The sequence below is a fragment of the Coptis chinensis genome, chromosome 2, assembly GCF_015680905.1.
Source record: "Coptis chinensis isolate HL-2020 chromosome 2, ASM1568090v1, whole genome shotgun sequence".
Classification (NCBI taxonomy): domain Eukaryota; kingdom Viridiplantae; phylum Streptophyta; class Magnoliopsida; order Ranunculales; family Ranunculaceae; genus Coptis; species Coptis chinensis.
In genome coordinates, this window is record NC_141457.1 from 27,374,572 (window position 1) to 27,389,032 (window position 14,461).

Consider the following 14,461-nt stretch of genomic DNA (forward strand, 5'->3'; position numbering starts at 1 on the left):
GATTGGATCACACACCAAAATAAGTGAATTGATAGCATAAGGTATATACTAGTTGGTGTGTGGTGAAAGTATAATAAAAATTTAGATGAAAGAAGTATTATTGGGAATGGAGAATGGACTAATACGTAGGAGGAATCTACTAGATAAAATAGGCACTAAAGAGCTATACATTGATCACATAGTTTATCGATGATGTAAATGATTGCATTCACATGTTCCTATATACATTCATTCGTCCTCTTTTAAAAATTGATCTCACTTTATTTCTTGTTTTGTTTAGTAGTTTTTTCACTTTCAAATTTCAGTTTTAGGCTGTCAGATATGTTCCTTGCAGTAAGGACAATTCCTTTGTAGCTTATTTTAAGCGGGACTCCATGTGATGTCTATCTATACTGTATCTACGTCTTGACAAATAGCAGTGAGCTGAGGGTCGCGTAGCGTGCACTTGCTTTTTGTTCTTGTATTCTAGTGTGCGGAAAATCGGAACCGGCAGAGGCTTACTTGTTTTTTTTTTGTTTGAGATGGAGCAAGGGCATTTTGGCTTTAGTCAGTTGATGAATAAGTCAAATATGATACGTTTCCTTCTCATGTCTGGCATGCTGATATGCTTGACACCTTCTCGTATTTATACCATCAGAAAATGCTCAAGTGCCGTTGTCATTATCTTATTTCGTTGTCATTTATTATGCCAGAACACTTGAAAACACACTGTTAATTCAAGTAATCTAGTCTTTTACTGGTAAAAAATAAATACTTTCCTAACTTACCATAGTGTCTTAGCCAGAATTTTCAAATAAAAATACACATTAAATCACTGATATACGAAGACATGTATGTATTAACTGCGACAATGAGAGTGTGAGACACCTTGTACATACCAAAATATTTGCAAAAAAAAAATAGTCATGCACGATGCTTGTAGTTGTAAATAAGAATCACAGGGGAATCAAGAGTGACGACAGCATCACGGGAAGGATACACAGAGTCAGCTATTAAAGCTGACCTTCAGCCTCAAGGAGTTCAAGCAAGAAAGATTGGAGTCGGTGTGGCAAGCAACTCTACATGATGATTGATGAGATGCAAACGGTGTGATATATATAAAATTATAAAAATTGGAACCAAGTGAAACTAGTTTGACAAAATGCAAATCATCATCATACAAGAATAATGTTACAAAACTTACAATCTTTTAAATGTTGCAGTCATTTCACTTCCCTCTTCTATAACTCCGTAGATAAGAGTCTTCTAAAATTAGGAAAAACAAAATTAATGATGTAATTAAACAAGCAAAATATGTCATCATCCTTGATTAGGTGGAAATGGATAAAGTAGTACAATATTAATATTCTACCAAATTTTGAAAGATAACATATACTATATGTCTATATATCCCAATCCAACAAATAAACATTTGCATCGTTGTCCAGTTGTCCATAGATAGAAAGAAAGTCTACCTGATAATTCAAAACCCAAATAAAATAAGATAAAAAAAAAAGAAAAGAAAAAAAAGTGTTCCTCTTTATTGCTTGTGTCAACAAAAAAGGTCGTCACCACTTCTCTCTCTAGTCTCTACCACCCACCACCTATATTTCCTCCCTTTTTATTTCTCTCTCCTATTATTTCTCATAAATAAATTTTTTAAAAAAAAAAGAAAAAAAAAAAACCAAATAAAAAAATGCTCTTTCTTTGCCGGAACCTACATTGATTCCGGCAAAGTCCCCACTTCACATAATAACAATAATGGAATAAGTTTAAAAGAGTGGGGCTTTTTTGGGTATTTGCTTTTTTTGTTTTTTTTTAAGTTAGTTATTTTAGTTAGCTTGTAATGCAGGGGAATTTAGAGGAGAGGGAATTTTTTTTTTCTTCTTCTTGTCTTGGAAGTTGTTTACACGGCATACTAATAAAAAATCAAATTATTATTATGCTTTAGATCCCTTCCTCAATTTCCTTGCCTTGTTCTTTAATCCATTCCAACAATAATTCTTGTTTAAATTACCCTCTCTCTCTTTTTGTTTCAACAAGCTGGGGAGCTGTTTTTGGTGAGTTTTTTTTTATTATGCGACTCAATTGTGTTTTTATGAGTTAAAAAAATGATCTTTTTGTGTGTTTGAGTGTTCACTGAATGAGAAGACCCAATTGTTTGTTTTCTGTTTGAATTATGGCTTTTGGGTGTGTGAATTTTTGTTCTAGAAAGTCAAGGAGTTTGATCCAAGTTGGGTAAAATCGTGTGTTTTTCAGTTGTGGTAATTTTTATGTTTTTGTTGTTTGTTGGTTTGAATTTTGGTCTCAAGTTTGCATTATGTGACATTTTTTTGGATTGTTGGTGTTGTTATGTAGGTTTTTAGTACATCATTAATACTAAAGTTGGGCTGCGTAAGAAGGCTGAGGACATATTTGGGTTGATTGCTCTGTTTATTAAGGAGTGTTTTGTGTTGCATAATGCCATTTGAGATTATGGACGAAAGGAGTTTTTCTCCGTCATCTTACTTCTACGACGAAATCCGTTTTCCTGCCCAGGTATGGTTGCAGAGTTTATATGATAATTGAATTCCCAGAGAGCAACTTAGCAACTTGTATTGGCTCTCAGGGTTAATACTGTTTACTATTTTGTGGTTTTTCAGAGGCAAGTTGGATTTTGGAAATCTGAATCAGTGCCTGGTCACCATGGTGAGTGTGTTCTTCTTGTAAAACATGTCTAATGTCTTAGTATTGGACTCGATTTAGCTGAAACCGAGTGATTCTTAGTTTTTTTTTTCCGGATGAAATTGCAATCAAATAGGGATCCTATTACTTTCCACCACCCTGATTTCTAGTTAATGTAAGGATAATCTGAGAAAGAATAGATGTTTTTAAATGGTTATACCATAGTTCGTAGTATCCTGAAATACATAAAAGGAATTACTATAACTTGGTGAGACATGTCCTTATACTTGCTCTTTAAAGCACAAACATATAAAATGCAATAATACCATTATTGGCTAGTTTGACTAATGGATATCATAACACAGTGAATTTGATAAATTAATAGTCTAATCACAAATCAAATATATGTTCACTTTAACAATGACACTAGATTTGCTATAGTACATGTGGATTCTTCTGTGCTGGCACTTAAGTTTGAAGTTTCTCACTTTCTATGGAACTAAGCCTTTTTTGGAGTTATTAAAAGCTGTAATACTTGAGTTCAATGTAGATAGCAATGTATGTGCATGGAAAATAATTTGAACTGATGCGGTGTTCTGTTTTTCTTTATCCTGTTTTCCCCGCATTTCCGCAGGTCTCGCCAACCTAGTAATTTTTCGTTTGTTCTTTTTCTTCTTTGATTGATGATCTGCCATTTTCCCTTTTTCTCCAACTCAGGGAGGTTTTATTTGATGATTACATTAGATGTAAGGGTAGAAGTAAAATTTAATTAAAAGAGACAAACACTTGGAGAGCTAATTGTGTACAAAATACGAATCCATCTACTGGAATTCGTTTTGATCTCCTGGAAGTATCAGTTTTGTATTAAAAGAAGCTTCAACATTTAGTAACGAGAGCATTATATGAGTTCTAATTATTAAAATCAGTTGACCTTCAACATCCATTTTTGATGACTTTGTTATCGGGATTGCTAATTATTCTGGCACATTGAATGGATGGAGTAATTTACATGATCAATACAAAGTAAATGGAAAATGCGTGAGAGTAGTGATCAACAAATGGAAGCTTCAATAGTTCACTGGTTTGAGGAAGTCATTTTACTTGGTGAGCATTACTAATATTGGTGGACTTGTACGTCTCTTTGGTTCTAACTTTTATGTTTTGAGATGTGAGGTGATGACCCATTTATCTTAGTTATTAGAATCTGGTTTTTTACTTTATAATTGAAATCCAATAATTGTGGTTCTATATCCAGTTTTTGGTGAAGGGCATGTATTAAGTTATTACTTGCTTGACAAACGCTATATGGAGTTGTTTAAAGTTGCTTGATCTGCGCTTCTTTATTTACGAGGCTTAGCTCTACTTTCCTACTCTGACATGAAAAGAAAAAAAGATTTTTTCTAGTTAGAAAGCTCATAACCCCCTCCCCCCTTCAGGACTAGGTGTGGATGGAATGTCTCAAACTCCAGTAAGCAAGACAATTGTGTCTTCACCTTTGGATAGATTTCATTTCATGGGAGCACAGATAGTGGGGTCTGCAGATCTTCCCCGGTCTTCTTTTGTTAGAGATCAGAACGCTATGCTCACCTTTGAGCAGCATGTAGCTGAATCAGAGAGAAAAGCCAATGTCTCTATGAGTTCCTGGAGATCTATCGGCCATGGTCTCCGATCAAAGTCAAATATACTGCAGCCTTCTTCATTGGTGGAAAGCCATACAATTAACATGAATGGGGACCAACACGAGAATAGTCTCTTTTCAAGCTCCTTGTCTGAATTATTTAATAAGAAATGTGAGTTCCCTTCTCTTATAATTATGTATTTATGTTCTTATTCATGCATTGTTTATGTTTGGATGCTGATCTTCAATTGTTTCATTGTTCTATTTTTGTTAATTGGTAAAAATAAATCAGCATTAAAACTGTTTATTAACCTGTTTTCCATTTTCCCCTGCTTTTCAATTTTATCTGGACCGTTCCTCCTCACCCCACTCCAACTCTATGCAATAAATGAATACTGTTCTACCCACTAAAATTGCCCCCACCCTTTTTTAGAGCGTTAAGCAATAATTATCTCTTTTCTACAGATCTTTACTAAATTTCGATGAAGTGTGTGGGTTCCTATGTCATAGTTGATATCTGCTTAGGTGTGTGTCAGTTAGGGTCTTGGTGAGGAGAGTCCTCTCTGTTTGCATTATCATTCTGAAATTTATAACGACCATCTGTTTTACCGGCCAGGATAAAAGTCAACCCGCTAAAATAGAAAAACAGAAGAAGAAGCAATTACAATTGCATCTATTCTGGAATCAGCTGCTACTGTATACTCCTGCCTGATGCTCTCCTTGTTGGTTTTTCCTAATTTTTTCCCTTTTATTTGGATATCCTGTGCAGTGACGTTATCATCAAACGATGTTCTGTTTGGACAGTCTGCCAGTGCTACTACCTCACACTTTGAAGAAGAGGAGCCTTTTGAGTCACTGAAAGAAATGGAAGCCCAGACCATTGGGAACCTCCTACCTGATGATGATGACTTGCTTTCTGGAGTGTTTCATGAGCTTGATCATATTGCCCAACCCAGTAATGGAGAGGACATAGAAGACTTTGATCTATTCAGCAGTGGCGGAGGGATGGAATTAGAAGGAGAGGATGGGGGTAATAGTTCAATGGACTTAGGTGGAGGGACTTCTAATGGTCAGCAGAGTGGAGTTAACGGATCAATAGCTGGGGAGCACCCTTTTGGTGAACACCCCTCTAGAACACTTTTTGTGAGAAATATCAATAGCAATGTTGAAGATTCAGAACTGAAGCTTCTTTTCGAGGTAAACATTGGTTGAACTTATTTTCAGTGCCAGTTTCTAGATCATTTATAGGTTTTGGTGTTGAGTCATATTATCATACTGACTCTGGTGTTCTGTGGCCTCAGCAATATGGAGATATACGTGCTCTTTATACATCATGCAAGCATCGTGGATTTGTTATGATTGCATATTATGATATAAGAGCAGCGCGGAATGCAATGAGAGCACTCCAAAATAAGCCATTAAGGCGTAGAAAGCTTGACATCCACTATTCAATCCCAAAGGTATGATACTAAGATGGTAATTTAGTATTTTCCTATGGCTTTATGGTGCAGGCATTATTGTTGTGTTGTTTTTTTTTAGTTGGAGTTGTTGTGTTGTTTTTGCTCATCCTCATCATGAACATTCAACACCATCAGCATCGTCATTAACTGTCATCAGTGTCTCAGCTTTTGTGGTGTTTGGTCAGAAAGTATGATTTTCTTTGACATCTCCTTATCCCTCTGTATCCCTGACCTCTGCCTTCGTCCAGTTTTTATGTGCATCATTAATATTACATGTTACCCTGTATCTTCTTTGTTAGGTTAGTATCTGACTCTTTGCTACTTTTTCATCAGGATAATCCTTCGGATAGAGATGTTAACCAGGGCACACTTGTGGTCTTCAATCTTGATTCTTCTGTTTCTAATGATGATCTCCGCCAGATTTTTGGTGATTATGGAGAAATAAAGGAGGTGTGTTGGATCTTTTTGTGTATCACAGAAAAGCTATGAGAAACTTTTGACGTCTTACAGGATAATTGGGGACAAAAGAGATGATATAAACTTACTTTCTGGTTGCAGATCCGTGAAACTCCTCACAAGCGTCATCACAAATTCATAGAGTTTTATGATGTTAGAGCTGCAGAAACCGCTCTCCGTTCATTGAACCGCACTGATATTGGAGGCAAGCGGATCAAGCTTGAACCAAGCCGCCCTGGGGGTGCAAGACGGTGGTATTGTCCAAACCTTTTTTATTTTCTTTAGTAATTTTCTCCTTTTTTCCTTCTCGAGTCTAATCTTTGTAGGTTGCACATTGTATCTTGGGTATATAAATTAAAGTAAATTTATAATGGGCTAAGTTACATTGACACGGACTGTATCCAACACAGCAAAATATAAAAATTGAGGTATATCACATACAATATGTGTCCGTGTTGTGTCCCACACAGACACGTGGATATGTATCCGACACGGATTAGTTTTCTGATATGGTGTCCATATAACATAGATAATGGGTGTAGACGCTTAATGCTTTAATGGTCTTTAGACCACTCTCTTTCTCCAACCCTTCATGAACAACCAATTTTCAAAATTCTATATGCCAAGCAAACATTGTTCTTCCAGTTTGATTTCCTTTCCAATCGTTTCTGACTTCTGTTGAGTAAACCTGCTTGCCACTTGTCTTTTGGGGTTGTACTTCATTTTTTCCTTTGTTGCATGTTTCTTATTATCGTATACCATCTGTGCATTTCGGCATTAGCATTAATTGTTTTAGCTGAATCTTACTTTTTTGCAGTATGCTCCAACAATTTTCCCCCGAATTGGAGCAAGAGGAATCTGGTGTGTTTCAGCAACAAGGAAGCCCCCCTAATAACTCACCATCAGTATGCTTTGGTACAGCCTCACTTCATATAGTTTTAGTGCGACCTTTTGTTTATCGTACACAAGCACAAAAACAGTTGTTTTAAAAAGTTGTGCTCTCTGACCATTTATTTATTTTTTCCCTCCAGAATCAGTTTTACATAAGGAAATCACATCTGATTGCGTGGAGATGGGGTCTTTCCACGAGCTACACCCTGCAACTGGGCCACCTATTGAAAATGGATTTCGTCACAATATCTCTTCTGCAATTCCTCACAGTTTAACCTCTCCAATGAGGGTGGCATCAGCTAGCAACCAATCTGGATCTTGTGAGCCCAGTCACTCCCTTGGTGAAATGAAGTTTGGATTTCAGTCTGCTCCTAATTATCATCCTCATTCGCTTCCTGAGCACCATGAATTTTTTTCCAATGGTGTGCCATATAACTCTCCTGGCACCATGACAACTATGTCCAGAAGCATTAGTTTTGGGCCGTCTGAAGGACTTGATATTAAGTACATGCGGAGGCTTGGTGCAAGTGGGCACCCTAGAGAACGTAATGAAGTTGGAAGCTACAATGAATCACTGGGTACAATGTCCATACCTTCCTGGTTTTTATTTGCTTCATCAAATATCAAGTCGTTGACATTTTAGCAACTAATCCCCTTATATTTAATGGTTCGAAACACATGCACAAATGATTGAAGTTGTGATTTAGATCATTTGAGCAGCACTGCTCATACCGTGCACAACTAGACTGCACTTTAATGTACATATGTTTCTTCTAGTTGTTTTGGTGTTTGATGAAAGATGTGCACAAGTGCACACATCAAAAGAAAATAGAGAAGAATAAGCTAATCCTTTGCTCGAATTTTGACCTGAATATGTTTGCACATTTCTCCTTGTGTTGCATTTTAATGACTGATCATGGTTCTGTAGTTTTGGGCTCTGCTGGAAATGGAAGCTGCCCTCTTCATGGACAGCAATTTATGTGGAGCAACTCAAGTTCATATCTCCCTCCTCAGCCAAACCCTATGATGTTGCCTCATTCTCCATCATTTGTGGGTGTTCATGCTCACCCCCCACCTCAAGTGCATGGAATTCCCAGAGCGCCATCTCAAATGATGAACACAGGTGCACCTATACACCATCACCATGTAGGATCAGCACCAGCTGTTAATCCGTCTCTCTGGGACAGGCGCCAAGCTTATGCAAGGGATTCGCCAGAAGCATCTGGGTTCCAGGCAGGTTCTTTTGGGAACTTAGGACTTTCTGGAAGTTCTCCATTGCATTCCTTGGGACTTCCTTCGCATGATATATTTCAACGTATTGGTGGTAACTGTATCGATCCTTCAGTTTCATCAAATATTGGACTGAACTCACCTCAACAGAGGTTTCACATGTTCCCTAGCAGAAACTCAATTATCTCTATGCCGAATTCATTTGATGGGCCTACTGAACGGGTTCGAAGCCGTAGGGGCGAAGCTGCTTCAAGTCAGGTCGACAACAAAAAACTGTTTGAACTTGACATCGACCGCATATTACGTGGTGATGACCTCCGGACGACACTCATGATAAAGAACATTCCAAACAAGTATGCATGATTTTTCTTTTCAAGATTACTCCCCTAAAATTGACCATACTCTGTCATCTTCTTAATGAGTTTTGTTATTATGGCATCGTCATCATTCATATAGTTATTGGCTATCATGTTAATGTTTGCATTTTTGTTTTGAACTGTTTGACAACAATGTTCTATATTCTTGGACCACTAAAGTAGAAAACTGACTATGTGACACAAAACAGGGAACAGAGTAGTTCCGTCTCCAAGAATGACCATTCTCTTGGTTATAAATCATCGCAATGCTTGTTAGCTAGGCATAACTTTGGCATGCATAGTACCAGAGTCTTTTCGCATGTTTGACTGATGAGGAGGACGCATGGGTTTCTTGCATGTTCTCCTTGTGTTATTGAATATTATGAATTATTTTATATTGTTGCACAAGGAAAAATAAGCCAGTAATTGATTTTCTTCATCTTATGTTGAGCTGCTTTTGACTTGACTTGATAATATACACAGGTACACTTCAAAGATGCTTTTGGCTGCAATTGATGAACGCCATCGAGGAACCTATGATTTTATTTATTTGCCAATAGACTTTAAGGCAAGCAAATTCGTGACTAACTAAATAACTCTAGTTTTGGAGGAATTCATCCATTTACCTTACGAGTTCGATCTGCAATTATGCTAACTCAGCTCTATTTGTTCCTTTTTACCTCTTTACAGAACAAGTGCAATGTTGGCTATGCATTCATCAATATGATCGATCCTCACCAGATCATTCCATTTTATCAGGTTCGTGTCTTATTTTCATTGGATCTTTTACCATCCTCCCATACTTATAAATTTTTGAGATGGAAAGAAAAGCTTAAAGGCAAGAAAAATCTACATGCAGGCATTCAATGGGAAAAAGTGGGAGAAGTTTAATAGCGAGAAGGTGGCATCACTTGCATATGCTCGTATCCAGGGAAAATCTGCTCTTGTAGCTCATTTCCAAAACTCCAGCTTGATGAATGAGGATAAAAGATGCCGCCCTATTCTCTTTCACTCTGATGGTCCAAATGCTGGTGACCAGGTATAAAGGGCCAAACTAATACTGCAAAGCTCTTCAAAATTATCTTTAATGCTATTTGCGGTTCTCTTCTTCCCAAAGATTACTAAAACTTTTTTCTTTATAGATTTCATTGATTTTTACAATGCGTCTAGCATGATTGAAACAATTTGTTTTTTATGGAAGGAAATATTATAACCATCAGGAAATCTTAATGTTGTCTTTGCAGGAGCCCTTCCCAATGGGTGCAAATATACGGTCTAGAGCAGGCAAACCCAGGACTAGTAGTTATGAGGAGAATAGTCCAGGAAGCCCGTCGACCTCTGCGATTTGGGAGGAATCATCGATTGGAATTGACCCGTTGTGTAGTTCTGTGAAGGACTTGGACTGATGCATCAGTTGGGCCCCCCTAACCTTATAACTAAAACTGTATAATAATTCCATCCATCCCAATCTCTAAGTTGGCTGCAAGCTTCCATATTCCAATACTGGGAACTGGAGTGCTTGATCATAAGCGGAGTAAGAGACTGTAAATTTTTCTTGGGATTTTAATTTTCAATTTGAAGCCAACCAAGTTTGGAACAGATAATTGGAGAAAGTGGCTTCGAGATTTTGTATGAGTGTGAAAAAAAAAAGTTTTGAGCGTAGCTGAGATTGGAAGATATCCCTTGGCTTTCATTTTAATCTTTCCTTTTTGTGTTTCCACCTTTTTATTTTGTATTTGTTTCTTTCTTACCTTGTTAACAGCTTCTGGGTTTGTATCCCATGGCTTCTGTCTTTAGATTAAACAGAAGTTTGTAGAGAGAGAGAGAGTCTGTTGTTGTGAAATTTTTTGTGGTGCGGATACTGTGTGTTGTACTTGTATTATTGTCAGCGCCGTTCAGGAAATGTACTTTTTTCATCCTGAGGCCAAGTCATGAGATGTACTCAATAACACTTAATTTCCGATAATTTCTGATACTTCTTTTTATGTTGTTTACTTTACTCGTGATTTCATGCAAATTCCTAGTGTTTACTTTTGTAGTGTATTTTATTGTTAAAAAAATAATAATTTGCCAACTCTTTATTATTGGCGTATGAATTTTGTGCTCCATACGTCTTCCTCTCTGAGAGGCTATGTATGTATGGAACGTAAGCACTATTCTGATACAAAGGAGGAACTGAGGTTGTCTTCTTTCATGAATGCTTTTGCTTCCTTGATTGGGTTGGAAGTCGCCGAGTTCCACATGACGAACAATGCACAATTCCTACAGTTCGAGCAATTGTAGAGCTCTCCGTATACATGCTGGCCTGAAATGATCAAAGAAATTGAAGAACCAGTCCTGTTTACTGTATCGAAGGAAGGTTTGTCTATTTGGAATCAGATATACAGAAGATGAAGATTCTCAATTTGAGCTGAACGATGATAAAAACAGAATCGGTTCTGAATTGCTAGTAAGGTATTGAAATGTTGGTTTGAGATGTGGCCGGGAGGTAAAAACTAATTTAGAAGTATCAGGTGTAGACTTTGTGATTACTGTCTGGAAGTTGAAGAATGTGTGTGGAGCTTCAAACAGTTCAAAGCATCAGTGGTATGGATAATGGATTACATGCTTGCAAAAAGCTAGATCATATGAGTTTATAGGACCTATTCTTTTTTTTTTTTTTTTTTTTTAATGCAAGCGGTATATTTTCCTATTTTATATTGAAAAAAAGAATGGTTTACAACTGCTCTCTCTCAGTCTTACATATATTCTAGCATTCCTATCATCCTTCAATATCATTTCTTCTAGTGGATTTGTGCTCATAATGCAGCTTTTGGGACCTTCAAGTACGTAATCAGCTGTTCTGTTGCCTCCCTATAGACATTTCCAATCTCTCCTCTAGTGGATTTGTGCTCATAATGCAGCTTTTGGGACCTTCAAGTACGTCATCAGCTGTTCTGTTGGCCTCCCTATAGACATGAACTACTTGTATCTGGTGAAGTTGCTGCATCAAGTCCCAGGCCTCTAGCACCTCATTTTCCACTGCCCATGGCAATGTTTCCTTCTTGTTTATTATCTGGGCTGTTCGTTTTGAATCCGTGGCAATCTTCACCTTGTTGAATCCCTCAAGAACACATATTTTTAAGCCATGAACAATGGCTATCAATTCCTGATTCAACACGGCTTTTTCTCCTCCTGCTGTGTAACAAAGAACAGGATGTCCTCTGTGATCCCTTATGATGCCTGCTACTCGTGTTCTGTCTAGTTGTAGACTTCCATCAGTATTTAGCTTAAGTTCGATCACCTGGATTAGGTGGTTCCCATATTAGTGAGCGTTTGTTGGTGCCTCTTATATGTTACTTTGATCTTCATGTTGTCTGTTAGAGCCCTGAATCTTGGTGTATCAACTACTCTTCCCATCTTGTTCTGCAGAATTCTTCTTATCAGCCTTGTAGCAAAATATTCCCACTACAAGCTTGCTTTCTGAATCTTCTATAGTTCTTCTCTCTCCAAATCCAGTAAATGGTTGCTCCCAAGCAAGCTTTAAAAACTCCAGACAATTGGTTCTTCTTCATGACTATGTTTAATATCCAATCCCATTCTGCTCGTGCTCTTAGAACCGCTCTTTGAAATCCCATGAGTCTGGTGATCTCCACCCATATCTTCTTTGTGTATTCACAGTTAACGAATAGGTGGTGAGTTCCTTCCCTATCGGACTTGCAGAAGATACAACTTAAAGAGTTTATAATCTTAAGTTGCACCAGCTTGTTTCGAGTTAAAAGGTCTCCCGAGAGTACTTGCCACATGATGAAGCTGTGTCTTGGCAGAGTGCATTTTCCCCATAAGAGATTACTCCATCCCACTGTGTTCTCGCCTCCTGATAGCTTTATAAGCTGACCTTGTCGTGTAATTCCCCAAACTTGTTTCAGTCCATGTCCATTTTTCTGCAAAACACAGTAGGGATTAGGGAACAATGAACCCGATGTGAAAGACGCATTATGGCATAGCACCTGCAGTTGTGGAGGCGTGGAGCTGTGTGTGTGGGTCAACGTGCACCTGTTCCTGAAGGAGCGTGCATGGATGCATGATGAGATTATTTGTGGTTCCTCCTGCTCCTGATGAAGTCAATCTTGTTGCTTGATTTCGAATTTCTTTAATGTGAAACACTAGGATTCCAAGTTGTGAATATCTTCGCTTAATAAACATCACGCTTCAAGTTTTCTAGCCGAAACAATCAAATCACCATGCGGCCATATGTTGAGTGTCCTGTTGAGTAAGTGAACCAACCTTTTTTTTTTTTTTTTTTTTGCTTGGTAAGTTTGAATTCATTAAAACTGTAACGGAAGTACAAAAGGGGATGGTGTATAGGGTGGGCGACATGCTGCCCCCCTATTTCATTCTTTACAAGTCATGTCTATATCATAACCTATTACAAACTCATACAAATCGGAATTTTTTTTGGAATGGAGCTTCCCACTTGTGCAGCCAGATTGGCCTACCAACAGTGATACACTCCTCATTCTCCGTCAAAGATACTCCCTGTTTGGCCAGCAAGTCCGCCGTGAACCAACCTTCGCAATTTGCATTGACCAAATTTGCAAGTCGTCACGTACACCACAGGGTTAGGCCTCAAAAGCAAATTTGTGTTCCAACCGCCAAACTATGAATATCCTCAACTCTTAAGGCAATTAGCCAATCCGCCCTCTGAACTCAACCCAGGTAAGGAATCAACTCACCAATCTTGTCCACTCTAGCTGTTGCATAATTCATTAGGGTGCTTCTCTGAGCAGGCAAGTCCCACTAACACTAAGCCTGTGGACTATGCCTCCCACCATGTGAATAGCTCAATCTATGTCCAATACACCCACACTATCACAACTTCACTCGTAGGGCTTCCGCCAGATTTTAAATCTCAATTTAACCTTATTTTTTAATCAACGCTAAAATTTTTATCAAAGAAGTAATGCTTGTTTAGTCCCATATGGACCAGATGAAAATATGTGCCCAGGAGAAATGATATAAAATGGGAGCAAGCATATTGTTGAAAACTCAAGCAGCCGTGCAATAAGCACAGAGCGAACTATTCTTTCGCCTTTTACTAAAGAACACCGTGTGCTCGTTGCATAAAGCGGCATACTCCTATTTTTGAAGGGTCTTCCGAAAGGGAATCCCACAATTCCATTTTACAAATTTGCTCAAACAATTGTTAGCCTTTTGGGTTCTTGATCGTGTGTGATGAGAATGCATGCTATTATATTAAGAAGTAAAAGGTTGCTACATTTGCACAAGTTTTGCAACGTGATGGCTTTGAGTAGGTTACATATTACACAACTAACAATCTCAGCTCTACTTCCATTATTTACAATGTGAAAATGATTTATAACAAACTGCTCAGCATAGTTGTATGTATGTACAGTGCAACTCCGCTGAATTAGGATGAGTACATCCACGACACTAGTAAGAGCCAAATCCTGAATATAAAGATGTCAGCAACCTGATTTTGAGAACAAAGATACTTGATTTGAAGAAGCGTGTATGTCAGTATGTCACTAACTCTGTAGTATTCAATGCTAAATCAAGAGCACTAGTATTCTGACGGTAAAGTACGTCCTTAAGTTGCATATGTAAGCTGATGAGTCGGATGCAAGTCCAAGTTCATTTTGCAGTCGGAGCTAGTAAACACTTAGTTGATTCTTTGCTGACCAAGAAATAGGATTATTGCCCATCTAAATACAATATAACAATAACTGCGAGTAGCTCTCCTGTTTCCACTTCAACCAGCAACAATAAGCAGTGAGATTGCCAGACCCTTCTGTGAAATATACCAT

The 14,461-nt window shown here is 37.9% G+C and overlaps 1 protein-coding gene and 1 non-coding gene across 5 annotated transcripts; both read left to right on the forward strand.

The window, feature by feature from the left end:
* Positions 1 to 1,528: 1,528 nt before the first annotated feature.
* On the forward strand, positions 1,529 to 10,639 carry LOC147515591 (protein MEI2-like 4). Of its 4 annotated transcripts, none has more exons than XM_086588463.1 (15): positions 1,529 to 2,039; positions 2,338 to 2,517; positions 2,622 to 2,667; positions 4,080 to 4,433; positions 5,031 to 5,458; positions 5,563 to 5,721; positions 6,055 to 6,171; positions 6,280 to 6,428; positions 6,995 to 7,092; positions 7,209 to 7,646; positions 7,997 to 8,651; positions 9,138 to 9,222; positions 9,345 to 9,413; positions 9,514 to 9,693; positions 9,899 to 10,639. In XM_086588463.1, the coding sequence occupies exons 2-15, from the start codon at positions 2,440 to 2,442 to the stop codon at positions 10,058 to 10,060; spliced, it is 3,018 nt and encodes a 1,005-aa protein (XP_086444589.1). In that variant the 5' UTR covers positions 1,529 to 2,039; positions 2,338 to 2,439; the 3' UTR covers positions 10,061 to 10,639. The 4 variants fall into 4 exon arrangements, with proteins under 4 accessions (XP_086444589.1, XP_086444569.1, XP_086444581.1 ...); XM_086588443.1 differs by having other exon boundaries at positions 1,550 to 2,039; positions 6,280 to 6,431; XM_086588455.1 differs by having other exon boundaries at positions 1,651 to 1,774; positions 6,280 to 6,431.
* A 3,049-nt stretch (positions 10,640 to 13,688) lies between these two features.
* Positions 13,689 to 13,804, forward strand: LOC147515592 (U5 spliceosomal RNA). The gene has a single exon (XR_015214704.1). It is a non-coding gene; the product is annotated as a U5 spliceosomal RNA (small nuclear RNA).
* Positions 13,805 to 14,461: the final 657 nt, after the last annotated feature.

Bases quoted from the DNA above. Each gene is read 5' to 3' on its own strand.
- LOC147515591 (XM_086588443.1), top strand. From the start codon at position 2,440: ATGCCATTTGAGATTATGGACGAAAGGAGTTTTTCTCCGTCATCTTAC. The intron at 4,434-5,030 runs GTGAGTTCCCTT...TATCCTGTGCAG, and splicing joins TGAATTATTTAATAAGAAAT to TGACGTTATCATCAAACGAT. The intron at 5,459-5,562 runs GTAAACATTGGT...CTGTGGCCTCAG, and splicing joins AACTGAAGCTTCTTTTCGAG to CAATATGGAGATATACGTGC.